The following is a 14,771-nucleotide window of genomic DNA, read 5'->3' on the forward strand; positions in this document are numbered from 1 at the left end:
TTAGCTTCCACATCCTCTCTTGTGTGGTCCTCCCGGGTAACGTTAGCTCCTCTGCCTCTCCTCGCCCTGCCTGCATCTCCAACATCCCTACCTCTCCACCCTCTTCCTCTGCCTCTTACTACCTGTGTTTAAGTCCTCTGATTGACTCTGTGATGATAAGAAAAATGTCTGCTAAGACTTTGGCGGGTAGATTACACGCCTTTAGCATTAGCAAGCCGTTTCAATAGGCTGTAAATTACGAACCAAGTTACCGTGCCAAAAAATGCTATTCAAAATAAGCGAATAAATCACTGACACAATGTTAACAAGTAACAATAATATTCACTATAACGATTAGAGTAAATGATGAATTAAGTAATTTAATTTATTTATTTTTCTTTGTAAATAAACCTCGTCACTTGACTTGCAAAGGTTAGTCTCTGCTGTCTCGGACGACGACGTCTCTGTCCTGTGTCCGAAACTTCAGTCTGTTGTTCGCCTGTGAGACGAAGATTGCAATTATCAACACCACCGATAATGGCCGCTATCATTTTCGGAACCCTTTTTTCCTGTGACGGCAACCGTAGCTTCTCTTAATGGGAGGGAGAGGGGTTAGCGGTGCTGTAGGTTGCAATTTCCTACATCGCCAATAGTGGCCTCTGAAACTTACACATAGAACCTTTAATGGTTCTGCCATTACATGACAATTTATACAGAGGCCCATGATCACAAAAAAAACTTTGTACAACATTGGTTTTACAGAATGAAATGCGGTTGATTAACGACACTAACATGCCTACCATAAATGCATTAAATGCCCATGTAGCTGTGAGTCCAATGATGAAAAAATATTCAGGACGCACCAACGACATATTGAGTGAAACACTGGTATTTATGGCATTCATGCTGAGCTTGCGTTTGTAGTTATTCCAAGCTGAAAATAGAAATGACAAGTATAAGAAAATGTAACTGGAAATGTAACTTTATGGAAATTAGAATACAAAACTGTATTAGGTTCTTTAAAGCTTTAAAGCAGTGCTTTCTGTATTCTGTCATGCAGCAGTGATCATTGAATGTCATTTGAATCATCCAAACATATATATCCTCTAATAATACATCTCTTGAGAGGGCATTTAGAGAAAACAAATGACGCTATGCAAGTTTTTTTTATTTTTAACTATCATGTATTAACCACTTTAAAAGTAGTTTGAAATTATATTTTGTATAACGGTTTTTAAAACGTGGACCATGTCTCTAGGTATTTTGTAGAAAAACCATGTTTTTATATTTAATTCACAACACCACCATGAAAATACATTGTATTCAAATATGTAGATTAACAGATAACAGATGTATGTTACGGCCTGCTGATTTACAGTTCCTGTAGCACTTTCATAAATATACACAAAACGGTAAAAACAAACCTAAGCAGTGAAAGTTTCACTGGAGTAAAAGGTCTCCCCTGTTTGCTCTGTTTTCGAAATTGCTAAATTACATCCTGATTTTACAGGAAAATATCTGCTGTAATTACCTTGGGAGACTTTGTTTTGTTTTACGTCATGCTATTTTGAATGTTCATTGATCTATATAAAAAGTGGTAACCTGAACAAATCCTGTTCTGAATCACTTCATGGAAAGGGGTGCGCAAGCCCTCTTGTTAACATTTTAACCATCTGGATTTGGATGCAGATTTCGATGGATTACAATATCAAAAACATTTTTTCCTTATCATCCAAATTGTATAATTGGTAACATTGTCTACATACAGAACTGTAATTTTATTCCTAGGACACATCGTGCCAATGGGAAACGTCAGTTTTATTAAGGATTTTGTTATTGCTGGGTTTCCTGGACTTCAGCCTCGATATTATGGCATTGTGTCAGCAGTCCTGTTCTTTGTTTATATGTGCACAATGGTGGTAAATGCTGTTTTTTTGACGTTATTTGTAATATCTAAAAGCCTTCAGAAACCTGTATATTATTGTATTCTAAATCTGGCTGTGTGTGATGTACTCTTCAGCAACACTGCATTACCCAAAATAATCAGCAGATATTGGTTTCAAGATGGAACTATTTCATTTCTAGGTTGCTTTCTTCAGATGTTTTTTGTGCATTTCTTTGGCTCAGTCACTGCACTTCTGTTGGCAGTCATGGCCATAGATCGCTATGCAGCCATTTGTTTACCACTTCGATATCACAGCATCATGACAAACAGAAATGTTTTCATTCTGATCTTTTGCTCTTGGATTTTGGGTCTGCTCGGCCCCTTGATGATGATCATACGAGCATATCCTCTCCCATACTGTGCAGGTAACACCATTGTACATTGTTACTGTGACCACATAGCCATAACAACACTGGCCTGCACTAACAGAGAAAAGTATAGTTATCCTGCTTTCATTCAGGCCATGGTAGTGCTGCTGGGTTCACTTGCTATAATTGTTTTCTCTTACTGTGCCATTATTGTGGCCGTTTTGCGTATATCGAGCATCCAAGGAAGACTCAAGTCTTTCTCCACCTGCAGTCCTCAGCTCATTATAATTGCTCTGTTTTTCCTGCCCAGGTGTTTTAATTATTTAGCAAACAATATCAACATAAAGTTCAGTACTGATTTGCGATTGGTCATTATTATGCTGTATAGTCTGTTGCCTCCCATGATTAATCCTATTATTTACTGTTTGAGAACAGAAGAGGTGAAGAATGTCTTAGTGCAACAATTGCAAAGGAAAAGAGTGGGCATTAATTCAAGGCTGCCATGATCCACCGGGGGTCATGGATAGTCCTGGTGTCAATCCCAGCTATCTTTAGTTGTAAGGGAAAAAACGTTAGATACTTGTTGATTTAATGTGTCTGTTATGATTTTTCTTTTTTTAAAGAATCTGATCTAAAAAATGTATGCAACCGCATATCTGTATTATTATTTATAAATACACCATTTCACAAAGAATACATTTTAACTGGGTTGCTCTTTTAAAAGCTAATTTATTGTATAATTATACATATTAGAAAATAGTTAGCTTGTTTGATGTCTTTTTATATGGAACAACAAGTGTTGTATCAACCATGCCTTTGTGAAGCCTGCGGTTGAGTAAAGTCATTCAATATTATTGTTTCTCTCTTAATGCACTTCTGATAAAAATTACTTATAAAATATTTTTTTGTAATTATAATGGTCGAGTTTTGTTGAGAGTCTGTTCGGATGCATGTTACATTATGTTTTTATTGCAAAGTAAAAACAATGGAAAACATTAAAAAAGAGACAGAAATAAATGTGTATACAACAAACTCGGGGTTGATGTGTTTAGGACTACCTTTTTAGGTAACACTTTATAATAACTGCATGCTGTGAATCATTAGTTAAGCATCGGTACATAGTTAATTAATCATTTATGAAGCATTGGCCCCACATTGATAGTAAGCAGTTTATAAATACAGTTATAAATGCTTTGTTCTTGATTTATAAGCATGTATATAATATGCTTAATAATCAAATTTTCATACTTTATTAAGGATGAATTCATCATTTCTAAATTAAGGATTACATTACTTACAAACCAGCTAGTTAGGAGTTGTCAGTGGTTCATGAGATCATTTAGAAACTGCAAGTAAATGATTAATAAACTCTTTGAATGCACATTTATACATCTTATTATTCTGACATATCAGTTACTTAATTTGTTAATAAATGCTTTTTTAACACATATTCCTGCTGTAATTCATGATTAATTAAGTTAGTAATAAAACATTTACTAGTTGTCAGTTAACTATTATTGTGAGCACATCTAAAGTGAGGACTATGTATGCCTTGTAAAGCATTTACAAAGGAGAGTTAAAGGCTCATAATCCTACTCTAATTCATGATTAAATAAGGTAGTTATAAAACATTTACTAGTTTTTGGATAACTATTTTTTGTGAGCTCATCTAAAGTGAGGACTATGTTTGCCTTGTAAAGCATTTACAAATGCTTTACAGAATAATTTACAATAATAGTTAACTGACAACTAGTAAATGTTTTATAACTACCTTAATTAATCATGAATTACAGCAGGAATATGTGTTAAAAAAGCATTTATTAACAAATTAAGGAACTGTTACTATATGTCAGAATAATAAGATGTATAAATGTGCATTCAAAGAGTTTATTAATCATTTACTTGCAGTTTCTAAATGATCTCATGAACCACTGACAACTAACTAACTGGTTTGTAGGTAATGTAATCCTTAATTTGGAAATGATAAATTCATCCTTAATAAAGTATGGAAATTTGATTATTAAGCATATTATATACATGCTTATAAATCAAGAACAAAGCATTTATAGCTGTATTTATAAACTGCTTACTATTGTCTATTAATGTGGGGCCAATGCTTCATAAATGATTAATTAACTATGTACTGATGCTTAACTAATGATTCATAGCGTGCAGTTATTATAAAGTGTTACCCATTTTTATAAATAAAACCTAAACCAACACCAAAGCCCAACCCTAACCATAACTTACTCATAAAATCAGAGGGAAATGATAAGTGAAAAACAATTGTCTAGAAGCACCTCATCCTGGTTGGAAGACTAAATTTAAAAAAATAAACTGTCAATTTATTTCTGAAATCTGATTGGTTGATTTAAATGTTGTCCCAGACACATCATGACGTTGACAATTATTCAATCACAAAACATATATATTTAAATTCATTCAGATTTTGTCCTGGTAAACCTCCCTGTAAAATAAAAGGCACATGTTCTGCTTAAAAAATGTTTAGCTGACGTCTTCTCTTATTTCCAATATTATTTTATATAGAAAAAGTGATGTATTAGAAATAAATGATCTACTTGATTTACGCTATTCATGCCTATTTACTTTCCAATAATTAAAACAAACAAACAGTGGAGTATCTTTTAAAATCCTCATAACACCATGTCTACACCAGACTCGGTGCGACAAAATACAACAGAACGCATTAGAACGTCTTGGTTACGTATGTAACCTCAGTTCCCTGATGGAGGGAACGAGACGTTGTGTCGAGAACGACAGATGGGGTTCGCCCTTGAGAACCAATCAACTCTGACTACTATAGAAAAGGCCAATGAAATTTGGCGAATGCAATTTGCATGCCGGGCTCCGCCCCCGGAAATCCGGTATAAAAGGAAGCCGGCGTGCAGCATTCACTTACCTTTTGTTCTGAAGAGCCTGAGACCTCTCAAACTGCAGCAGAATACGATACGTGTTCGTGGCATAAGGGACACAACGTCTCGTTCCCTCCATCAGGGAACTGAGGTTACATACGTAACCAAGACGTTCCCTTTCTGTCGGTCTCTCGACGTTGTGTCGAGAACGACAGATGGGGTTGCCTATGGAAAACGCCACAACGCTGTATCGCGTCACAATGTCAGCGAAGCGACGGTAACAAGCCTGGGCGTGTCATCTCGAAGCTTTCGTGAAACTGTAACCTTCCAGTGTGGTGGTCGGGGGGTTCCAGAGCTTTCCTTGAGAAAGATGGGTACAGCCCTGACCGGTAACCTTCACGGACGGGGCCTTAGCTCTCTATAGGCGAGAGGCCGTACGGATCAGTTTACACCGGGTAAGCGCGACTCTTAATCAGAGAAGCGCTACAGAGGCCACCTCCTACCCGTGGGGAGGAATATGGTGGATAAAAGTATGGTCTCGTCCTTGGAGGAGAACGCATGGAATGTGCGGACTGGGTAGTTAACCGCGAGGTGGAGGTCCACCTGGGGAAGGTCATGGGTTACCGTGTGTGGGAACCATAGTCATGAGGGTATAGCAGACGGAACAGCCCACGGTGGGGGTGTTACTGCGTCTGATAGCACCAGGCAGGTTAGAACTATCTGTGATAGGTCATGTGGTATCCCGGCCTAAGGGAAAGGTTGCTCTGCCCAACCAATCCCCAGGGGGTGCTTTGCTTAGTGATGGATGGAATGCCTGTTTTTAACCAGAGTCTGGGTAAGAAGGAAGGCTGGTGAGGTACCAATTTTCTTAGCCATGTGATTAGGTAAGAAGAAAAAGGTATATAGAACACTGACCCAACCTGCTGGAGGGTGGGATGGTGCTTTCGCAGGCATACGCCCTCCCAATTGCCAGTCCTACATGTCGCCACGTAGGACGTGGGCTGACACCGGGTTTACGCGAAGGCTGTTAACCTTTGCGAAAGTGTTTGGGCGTAGCCCAACCCGCAGCTCCACAGATGTCTGCTAGAGAGGCGCTTCTGCCAGTGCCTAGGAGGTGGCTAAACTCCGTGTGGAGTGAGCCCTCACTGTCAAAGGGCATGGGAGATTCTGAGATCGGAATGACGTCGTAACGGCATCTACGACCCAGTGCGCCAGCCTCTGCTTGGAGACAGCCTTCCCCTTCTGCTGTCCTCCAACACAAACAAGGAGCTGGTCAGAGCTATTGAAGCTCTGCGTGCGGTCCAGGACACAACACGGATGAGGTTGGGTCTTCCTCCCCGATGGGGAGCGCCTGCAAGTCCACCACTTGGACCCCGAAGGGAGAAGTGGGAACTTTGGGCACGTATCCGGGCCTGGGTCTCAGGATAGCGTGAGAGTTACCAGGGCCGAATTAAAGGCAATCCGGGGACACAAAGAATGCTTGGAGGTCCTCTACCCTCTTGAAGGAAGCGCCAACAGGGGGGCCGTCTTACTCAGGTGAGGAAGATCGGAGCCTCCGAGGGGCTCTTGGACCCACGTTAGGGTCCCAAGAGGGTATGGAGTGGAGGTGAGGCGGATTCCGCCCGCTCGCGCTCGTTAGGAACCTGGTGATCAGGTCGTGTTGCCCTAGAAACTTTCCATCAACTGATTCGTGATGAGTGGCAATAGCGACTACATACACTTTCAGTGTGGAAGGGAGATGTTAGTCTCCAGTCTCGTGAGAAGGGGAACACAATCCTGATCAAGCACCTCAGTGGGTCTTTCTCGTTGAGAAAGACACCAGGACGAGTAGAGGCACCGTCTAGAGGCGTGTAACCGCCTAGTAGATGGGGCCCTAGCCTGGTTGATGGTCTCAGCCGTATAGGGGGAGTAGCCATCTTAGGATCTTCTCGTCCTGTCTAGAGACCAGACATGGGTGTTCCAGAGGTCTGATCTGGGATGCCAGGACGTGTCCTTCCCCTGAGAGAGCAGGTCCTCTCTCAGGGGAATGGTTCAGGGGGAGTCGCTGTCCAGAGCATCAGTTCTGAAGCCAAGTGTGGTTAAACTAGTGCGGTGTAACCAATAACACTTGGTGCTCCTCTTCCCTGACCTTGCACAGTGTCTGTGCAAGGAGGCTCCTGGGGGGGAAGGTGTGCTTCGCCCGTCCCGTGGTCAGCTGTGCGCCAGGGTATCCGTGCCGAGGGGGCCTCGGTCAGGGAGTACCAAAGCAGACAATGGGTGGTGTCGTGGGAGGCAAAGAGGTCTATCTGTGCCTGACCGAACAGCACCCAAATGAGCTTGACCGGGGGTGGAGTCGCCACTCTCCGCAAGGCACATACTGACGAGAGAGCGCATCGGCTGTCTGATTCAGTTTGCCTGGGATGTGTGTGGCCCGCAGGGAGCGGATCACCTGCTAACTCGTCGGGCAAGTTGTGTTAGCTGCCGTGAGCGTACGCCACCCTGGCAATGTACGCTATGGCTGTCATGCTGTCCCGGAGGACCAACACGTGCTGTTCCTGTACTAGAGGCCGGGGCCTTCTCAGTGCAAGCAGCACAGCCCACAACTCTAGGCAATTGTATGCCAGCGCAGACGGGGGCCCGTCCAGCGCCCCGCTACTGCGTGCCCGTTGCACACTGCACCCTACCCCTGCAGCGAGGCGTCCGTCGTCACCACGACGTGTCTCGTAACCTGCCCGAGGGGAACCCCCGCCCGGAGGAAGGTCATGGAAGACCATGGGGTTAGGGTGCGTCGGCAGCAGAGCGTCAACACCATGCGTCTGCTGCCGGTGTGCCACGCTATCCTGGGAACTCGACTCTGTAGCCAGTGTTGAAGCGGTGTCATGTGCATCAATCCGAGGGGTATTATCCCCGCGGAGGACGCCATGTGTCCCAGGAGCCTCTGAAATTGTTTCAGGGGGACCGCCGACTGCCTGAAGTGTTCCAGGCAGTTCAACACTGACTGGGCGCGTGCTGCGGACAGCTGCGCCGTCATGGTGACAGAGTTAAGTTCCATACCGAGGAAGAGGATGCTCTGCACTGGGGAGAGTTTGCTCTTTTCCTCGGTTGACCTGAAATCCCAATCGATCTAGATGCCGGAGCACCAGGTCCCTCTGTGTACACAACAGATCTCACGAGTGTGCCAGGATAAGCCAGTCGTCGAGATAGTTTAGTACCCGCGCACCTTTTTCCCGAAGGGGAGAAAGGGCGGTTTCCACAATCTTCGTGAAGACGTGTGGAGACAGGGACAGACCGAAAGGGAGGACTCTATAATGATATGCCCACCCCTCGAACACGAACCGTGGGGACGGCCGGTGTCAAGGAGATTGAGACATGAAAGTAAGCGGCCTTCAGGTCGATTGCCACGAACCAATCCTGACACCTGCTAGATGTCAGGATGTGCCTCTGCGTGAGCATCTGAACAGCAGCTTGTGAAGGTGCTTGTTCAGGGTACGCAGACCGATGGCAACCCGCCGTCTTTCTTGGAAATGATGAAGTGCGGGTGGTGACCCACTGAACATCTTGGTTTTGAGGGACGAACTCTATGCCTGTTTCGCCAGAAGGGTGGTGACCTCTACCCAAAGAACGGAGGCGTCCCTGCCTCTGACAGAGGGAGAGATGATGCCCTGAAACTTGGGAGAGTCTCTGGCGAACTGGATCAAGTAACCAAGACGGACCGCCTGCAAGGCCAGCGAGACAGTGTGGGCAGCTCTTGAGCTCCCAGGGACTGTTACAGGGTGACCAAGGGGACGGTCTGCTTCATCATTCCCACAGGGGGTGGTTCGTCGCCTGGCGGGACAATGGCAGGCACTGTCGGTTTGAGAGTGGTGACAGCTGTCGTGTGTGTATGACCTCACACCTTGCCAGGGTGTGAGGTTGGTTTGCCGAGCACAGTCCAGTGGAGTGTGCGATCGGCTGTAAGTAAACCCGGGGAGAACAGAAAAACTCTGTGAGTAAGTGGGCGCCAGGCCCTGACAAGTGACAAGCTTTGGTGACGAGGCAGGAGTCGTCCCGTACCGACCGATCAGAGCCGTGGCTGTGAAGGTTCGGGCCCGATGTTGTCCACCCTGGGGTCTTCCCGTCAGTGTCCCTTCTCGCGAGAAGGTTGCTGACGGGGTGAAGGTTTCCCCCTCAACCTCTGCTACCGGGGTGCCGCCTGTGGGGGCACAGGAACCGGAGCCGATGTCGAAGGGCTCCTGGGTTGAAGGGAAGCAGACGTCACGCGGGATCTCGGAGGCCTCTGGGCGGCCGAGTCGCGGCATGAAAAAAATGTGGCTAATTGCCACTGTCTGCTTCACCGTCAAAAAACTGCTGGGCACAGTCCTCAACGGTGTTACCAACAACCCACCCTGCGAGATGGGTGCATCAAGAAAGCGGACTTCCTTGGTGTCACCCTTCTGCACAAGGTATAACCGGGGGTGTCTCTCCTGGACCACTACCGTGGACATTGTCCGACCCAGGGCCCGTGCCACCGCCTTGGTCGCCCGTAGAGCGCTGCCAGCGGTGGCACAGAGATCCTGCATTATACCCAGGTCGGCCTTACCCCCGTGGAGCACTCTCAACGCCCTGGCCTGGCGGACCTGCAGGATGGCCATGGCGTAGAGAGGAGGCAGCCTGGCCCGCAGCATCGCAAGCTTTCGACATCAGTGATGCCTAAGTCTTACGTGCTTTGGACCGTATGGGCGGCCGATTCTCCCCAGGTGGTAGCCGACCGCGGCACAGGTGCACCGCGGGCGGACGTTCCACCCGGGGGATCTCGACGCAATCCTTGGCTGCCCCACCAGCGAGGGAAGTAAGGGAGGCGGAGCTGGTTTTCACTGGAGCGATCCGTGAGTGGAGCACTCCAAGTGTGGTTTGCACCGCGCTCCGACCTCAGGAACCACATATCCCCGGGTTAGCATGAATGACATCACTTCTACTTCCTCCTAACTCGACCGCTGGGGGTGGAGCTCGGATTCGTCAGAGTCGGATGCTAGCCCCCCTCCGATGCTGCGAGCAACATCTCATCTGCGTCACACATCGTACCCGATGTGTGTGCGTGAGAATCCGGACGGTATGCCACCGCCGGTTAGGGAACGCTCAGAGGAGCGAATCGGGGTGCGATCGGCCCGTGAGCACTTAGCTGGCGGGTTTACGTTCGCAGAGTTCCCCATATCACTAACGCTGCTAACGTGGGTGGTCATCAGGGCCGTAGCCACAGATGTCACAGCCCGGGTAGCAGACGAAATGGTGGCTGGTTCCCGTAGGAAGACAGCCACCCGTGACCGCAACTTCTGAATGACAATCCGCCCGCAGTGCGGGCAGATTTGTCAACGAATGCTGCTTCAGCGTGCTGGACGCCCAGACGCCTAACGCAGCGATCGTGTCCATCCCCCTCCTCGATGAGAGTGCCGCACCCAAGAGAACAGCGGTACATGCCGCGCTGGAGAATGCTCAGTTTGTCCTGAAAATGACTTTTTAGAAAAAATCTCTAACACCTCCGGAACCGGCGAGACGCCCAGGGGAAGGTCGCTGCAGGTAGGGACGATCCGCTGCTACACGTCGTAGATCCAGCGATGTAGAAGAAGGAGAATTCATAGAATCCGTTCTGTTGGTAGTCATGAGCGAAGGCTCTGAAGAACAAAAGGTAAGTGAATGCTACACGCCGGCTTCCTTTTATACCGGATTTCCGGGGGCGGAGCCCGGCATGCAAATTGCATTCGCCAAATTTCATTGGCCTTTTCTATAGTAGTCAGAGTTGATTGGTTCTCAATGGCTCTTGAAGAGCGAATGTGAACATTGGACAGCCAATAGGAAGATGGTAGAGCTAACGTTATCAGTGGACGTCGTCACTCAGGTAACCACTAGTGGGAACTCATATAATCTGAACGGATCTTAAATTGTGTGTAGCGTTGCATTGCGTCAGGTGTAGACACAGTGTTATTGTTGGTACAGTTCTCCTTGTATGTATTTTACTAATTGACTGTTCCAATTCAGCACTATATATATATATATATATATATATATATATATATATATATAAATATAAAATATATATTTGGGGACATAAACTATAGACGGTTTCATTTTAACAACATAAACGTTACTGCACATGCACACTTTTGTGACCCCAATTTAACTTCCGGTACAAATTCACAAACAATAGAGTGCCTGTAGAATGTTTCTGATAACAATCAAAAGGAACCGAGAAGAACATTTACTTGGCTAATTGTGTCTCTCTCCAATATTTTGAATGTAGACTCCAATACCAAGCTCAACGTCTAGATGTCAATGTACCATACAGTTTGTTTGAATGCGTTAAAATAACAGGACCCATTTAACAAATCGTTTAAATCGTTTATTTAACACTATTATTATAGCCTACAGTAATATAATAATAAAAATGAATATTAACATAAATTAAATAAAATTTAAATAGTTATATTATTAGATACTAGCTAAACATTAAATGGAAGTTGATGTCCGATGAAATGATATATAGCTAGAACAATTTGTCTCTTGCAATGAGAGAGAGAATACACAAAATGCAACAAGTTCATGCAGAAAATATAAGAATCCCAGTAGATAAGGGTTTTAAGGGCTTAAGTTTTTTCAAGAAAAATATTAATAAGCTGAGGTATTAAATCCGTGATAAATAAATAAATTTACTTATTTATTATCTTATTTGAACTTTTCCTAAAAAAAAAAAATATATACGTTTAAAATAATTAAAATAAAAAACAGTGAATTCATTTGAAAATCCTCTTTGTAGTTGAAGCCTTTCTCTTCATAACCATTTTGTATTTAACTTCAAGTGTGATTTAAAAATAAACGATGAACTACAGATAACAGAGATGTGCTGATGTCTCTTACATCGGGAGAGAGAGAAAATGTAAATGCAGAATATTGATAGGAATAAGAACCATACTATCACCAGATGAGGTTTTACGGGCTCTAATACAATTCCAAGAAAAATGTCAAGATATGACAGTTTATATGTGTATTACATTCAATTTAGAAATGCAAGTTTATTAATACAATTCTCAATCATAGCCATCATTAACATTTCATGTTTTAAATATTCTATATTTTCCTGTTTGTTTAGTCTTGTGTTATGGTTAGTATACATGCAGAACACATCAACACTACACTTGTATTTAGGGCTGTATAAATGATTAAATCAATAAATAAAGAGAAGCATATCACTACTGTCCCTGCATTTACACATAAAGATCTTACATAAGTCAACATCAGTAAATGTTATCCAATTTAACTACTACTAATTTATCCTCCACATAAACAGTTTATTGCTTTAGAAAATACAGGAATATGTAAAACACAGTCAAGTTGGTCCAGACCTGTTTTTAAACACTTTTCGAATTAAATCTCTTATTTCAGCTGTGTTTAAAACATAAATAATGGGATTTATCATCGGTGGAACAGCATACGCCAGAGATGTGCTGAGGATTCTTATATTAACAGTAAGAGTGGTTGTTGAAGCAACAATATAAATGCTAAAAATGGGAAGAAATAGCGATGCCACCAACAGCAGGTGTGTAACACAGGTCTTCAGAGCTTTTAAACGTCCTTCCAAAGTTGTGACTTTACCTAAGGCTAGAAAAATGCCTAGATATGACAGAACTATAAGAATCATTGGTGCTACAAGGTATAAGCCCATGTTAAGTACTGACATTACATTGTTAATGGTTCTGTCATTACATGACAACTTATACACGGGCCCATGATCACAAAAAAAACCCTGTACAACATTAGTTTTACAAAATGAAAGGCGGTTGATAAGAGACACAGTCAAGGCCACCATAAATGCATTAAATGCCCATATCGCTGAGAAAACTAAAGACATGACTGTGTTAGACACAATGGCATGATATCTGAGTGGTAAACAAATTGCAATGAAGCGATCGTATGCCAGAACAACAAGAGTGCTGCACTGCATCGTAGTAAAGAAGAAAACAAAAAACATGTTTGCCAAACAAGCATTATAAGAGATGTACTGTGAGTCAAAAAGAAAAGTCTTCATCATGTTAGGAATCAATGCATTAGCTTCACCAAAGTCAGCCAAAGCCAAATTAAACACACCAATGTACTTTGGGCTGTGCAGACTCCGTTCAGCAGCTATGAGGAGAAGAACTGCAGAATTCCCAATTACAGCAATGATGTAAGTGCAAAATAAAAAGATGTAGTAATAATGGCTGTATGAGATACCTGTGAGTCCAGTGATGAAAAAATATTCAGGACGCACAAACGACATATTGAGTGAAACACTGGTATTTATGGCATTCATGGTAACCTTGCGTTTGATGTTCTGCCCAAGCTGAAAAAAGAAGTTACCAGAATCAAATGTAGGAAGTTCACAAACTAAATAAAAAGAGTTCCTTAAAATGTACCTTAAGGTAAATGTGTAGATCGATCTGCATACAAAACAACATAATATTAAAAACACCGACCTGTGCACATAAACATAAAGCTTGTTCGGCAGCAAAGCTCACTGAGCGTTTGTCATTTTAACCTAAACTTATATATACTTTGCTACATCTCATGAGATGTATTTAGAAAACACAATGACGTAACACTTACAAGTTGGATTTTTTTATCTGTAGCATGCTTTGGCCCCTGCAGTAGAAATGGATGTTTTTTTACAACAGCCTGCGAATCCTTATCAAATTGAGTTTCTCTCTTGAATAATATATCATTTAATATATTTGTAGTTGTTAACCTCACCAACAATCAGTTGAGTAGTAACCTTTATAGCTTTAATCAAAAAACTATTTACATTGGACCCTATTTACATTTATGCATTTGGCAGACACTTTCATCCAAAGTGACTTACATTGCATTGTATTATACATTTTGTTCCTGATCATGTGTAATCCCCTGGGATCAAACCCATGACCTTGGCATGGCTAGTGCCATGCTTTATCCACTGAGCCACATGTAGCTAAATTAAATTACATTTTTGAAATCTAATTTTTGAAACTCAATGAATGTCATTGCAGATAGTATGCATGTATCTATGGATAAAACATAATTCCCTTTATAGCAGGCTACACTGCAAAAGAGATTCTGCGAACCGTGACGTTTAACGTTTGACCCACAGACTTAACCTTATTTTACCTTACTGTGCTTTCCTATAGAAGTTTGCATGCATTATTATATATTTACCATGCTACTCCAGACTTGAAACTCAAAAGGCGAACAGCACAGCAATACAAAATAAAACGCGATACAAATGCAAAACCTTGTTACTCATATGCATTATGATTGGTGTAACACACACATTACAGAGACTGCCTTCCAGTCTGATCATAAAACCAACACAGACTAACGTACACAAGACCAGCTTAAAAAGCAACACCTCATGAGTGTGCTCTCAGCAAAGAAACTCAGACAGCAAACACAGATTCACCTACAGATGAACTTTGATTACAATAAATCTTAATTTTAATGGTAACGTTACAGTGAATTAAACGTATGGAATTCCTGACTGTAGAAAATGTTCCATTTATCTGATAAAATGTCACTGTTATGCAGAATAATAGCAAATATGCACAATATGTTCTTCTTTTCTTTTAAGTTTGGCGAACCTGCTTCGGGTGCTTCTTCTGCTGTACGAGATTGCTGGTAAACAAAAATACTGCTTTCCTGTAGCTC

General features: G+C 43.0%; 2 protein-coding genes across 2 annotated transcripts; one reads left to right on the forward strand and one right to left on the reverse strand.

Moving 5' to 3' along the window:
- Positions 1 to 1,778: 1,778 nt before the first annotated feature.
- On the forward strand, positions 1,779 to 2,738 carry LOC130428948 (olfactory receptor 142-like). Its single transcript, XM_056757246.1, has one exon. The coding sequence runs from the start codon at positions 1,782 to 1,784 to the stop codon at positions 2,736 to 2,738; it is 957 nt and encodes a 318-aa protein (XP_056613224.1). The 5' UTR covers positions 1,779 to 1,781.
- A 9,703-nt stretch (positions 2,739 to 12,441) lies between these two features.
- LOC130428885 (olfactory receptor 1M1-like) lies at positions 12,442 to 13,413 on the reverse strand. Its single transcript, XM_056757176.1, has one exon. It carries the CDS (start codon positions 13,402 to 13,404, stop codon positions 12,442 to 12,444), a length of 963 nt encoding a protein of 320 aa, XP_056613154.1. The 5' UTR covers positions 13,405 to 13,413.
- Between the last annotated feature and the right edge of the window lie 1,358 nt (positions 13,414 to 14,771).

Source organism: Triplophysa dalaica, chromosome 9 (genome assembly GCF_015846415.1).
Source record: "Triplophysa dalaica isolate WHDGS20190420 chromosome 9, ASM1584641v1, whole genome shotgun sequence".
Taxonomy (NCBI): Eukaryota; Metazoa; Chordata; class Actinopteri; order Cypriniformes; family Nemacheilidae; genus Triplophysa; species Triplophysa dalaica.

Coding starts and splice junctions, on each gene's coding strand:
- LOC130428948 (XM_056757246.1), top strand. CDS start 1,782: ATGGGAAACGTCAGTTTTATTAAGGATTTTGTTATTGCTGGGTTTCCT.
- LOC130428885 (XM_056757176.1), bottom strand. CDS start 13,404: ATGAATGCCATAAATACCAGTGTTTCACTCAATATGTCGTTTGTGCGT.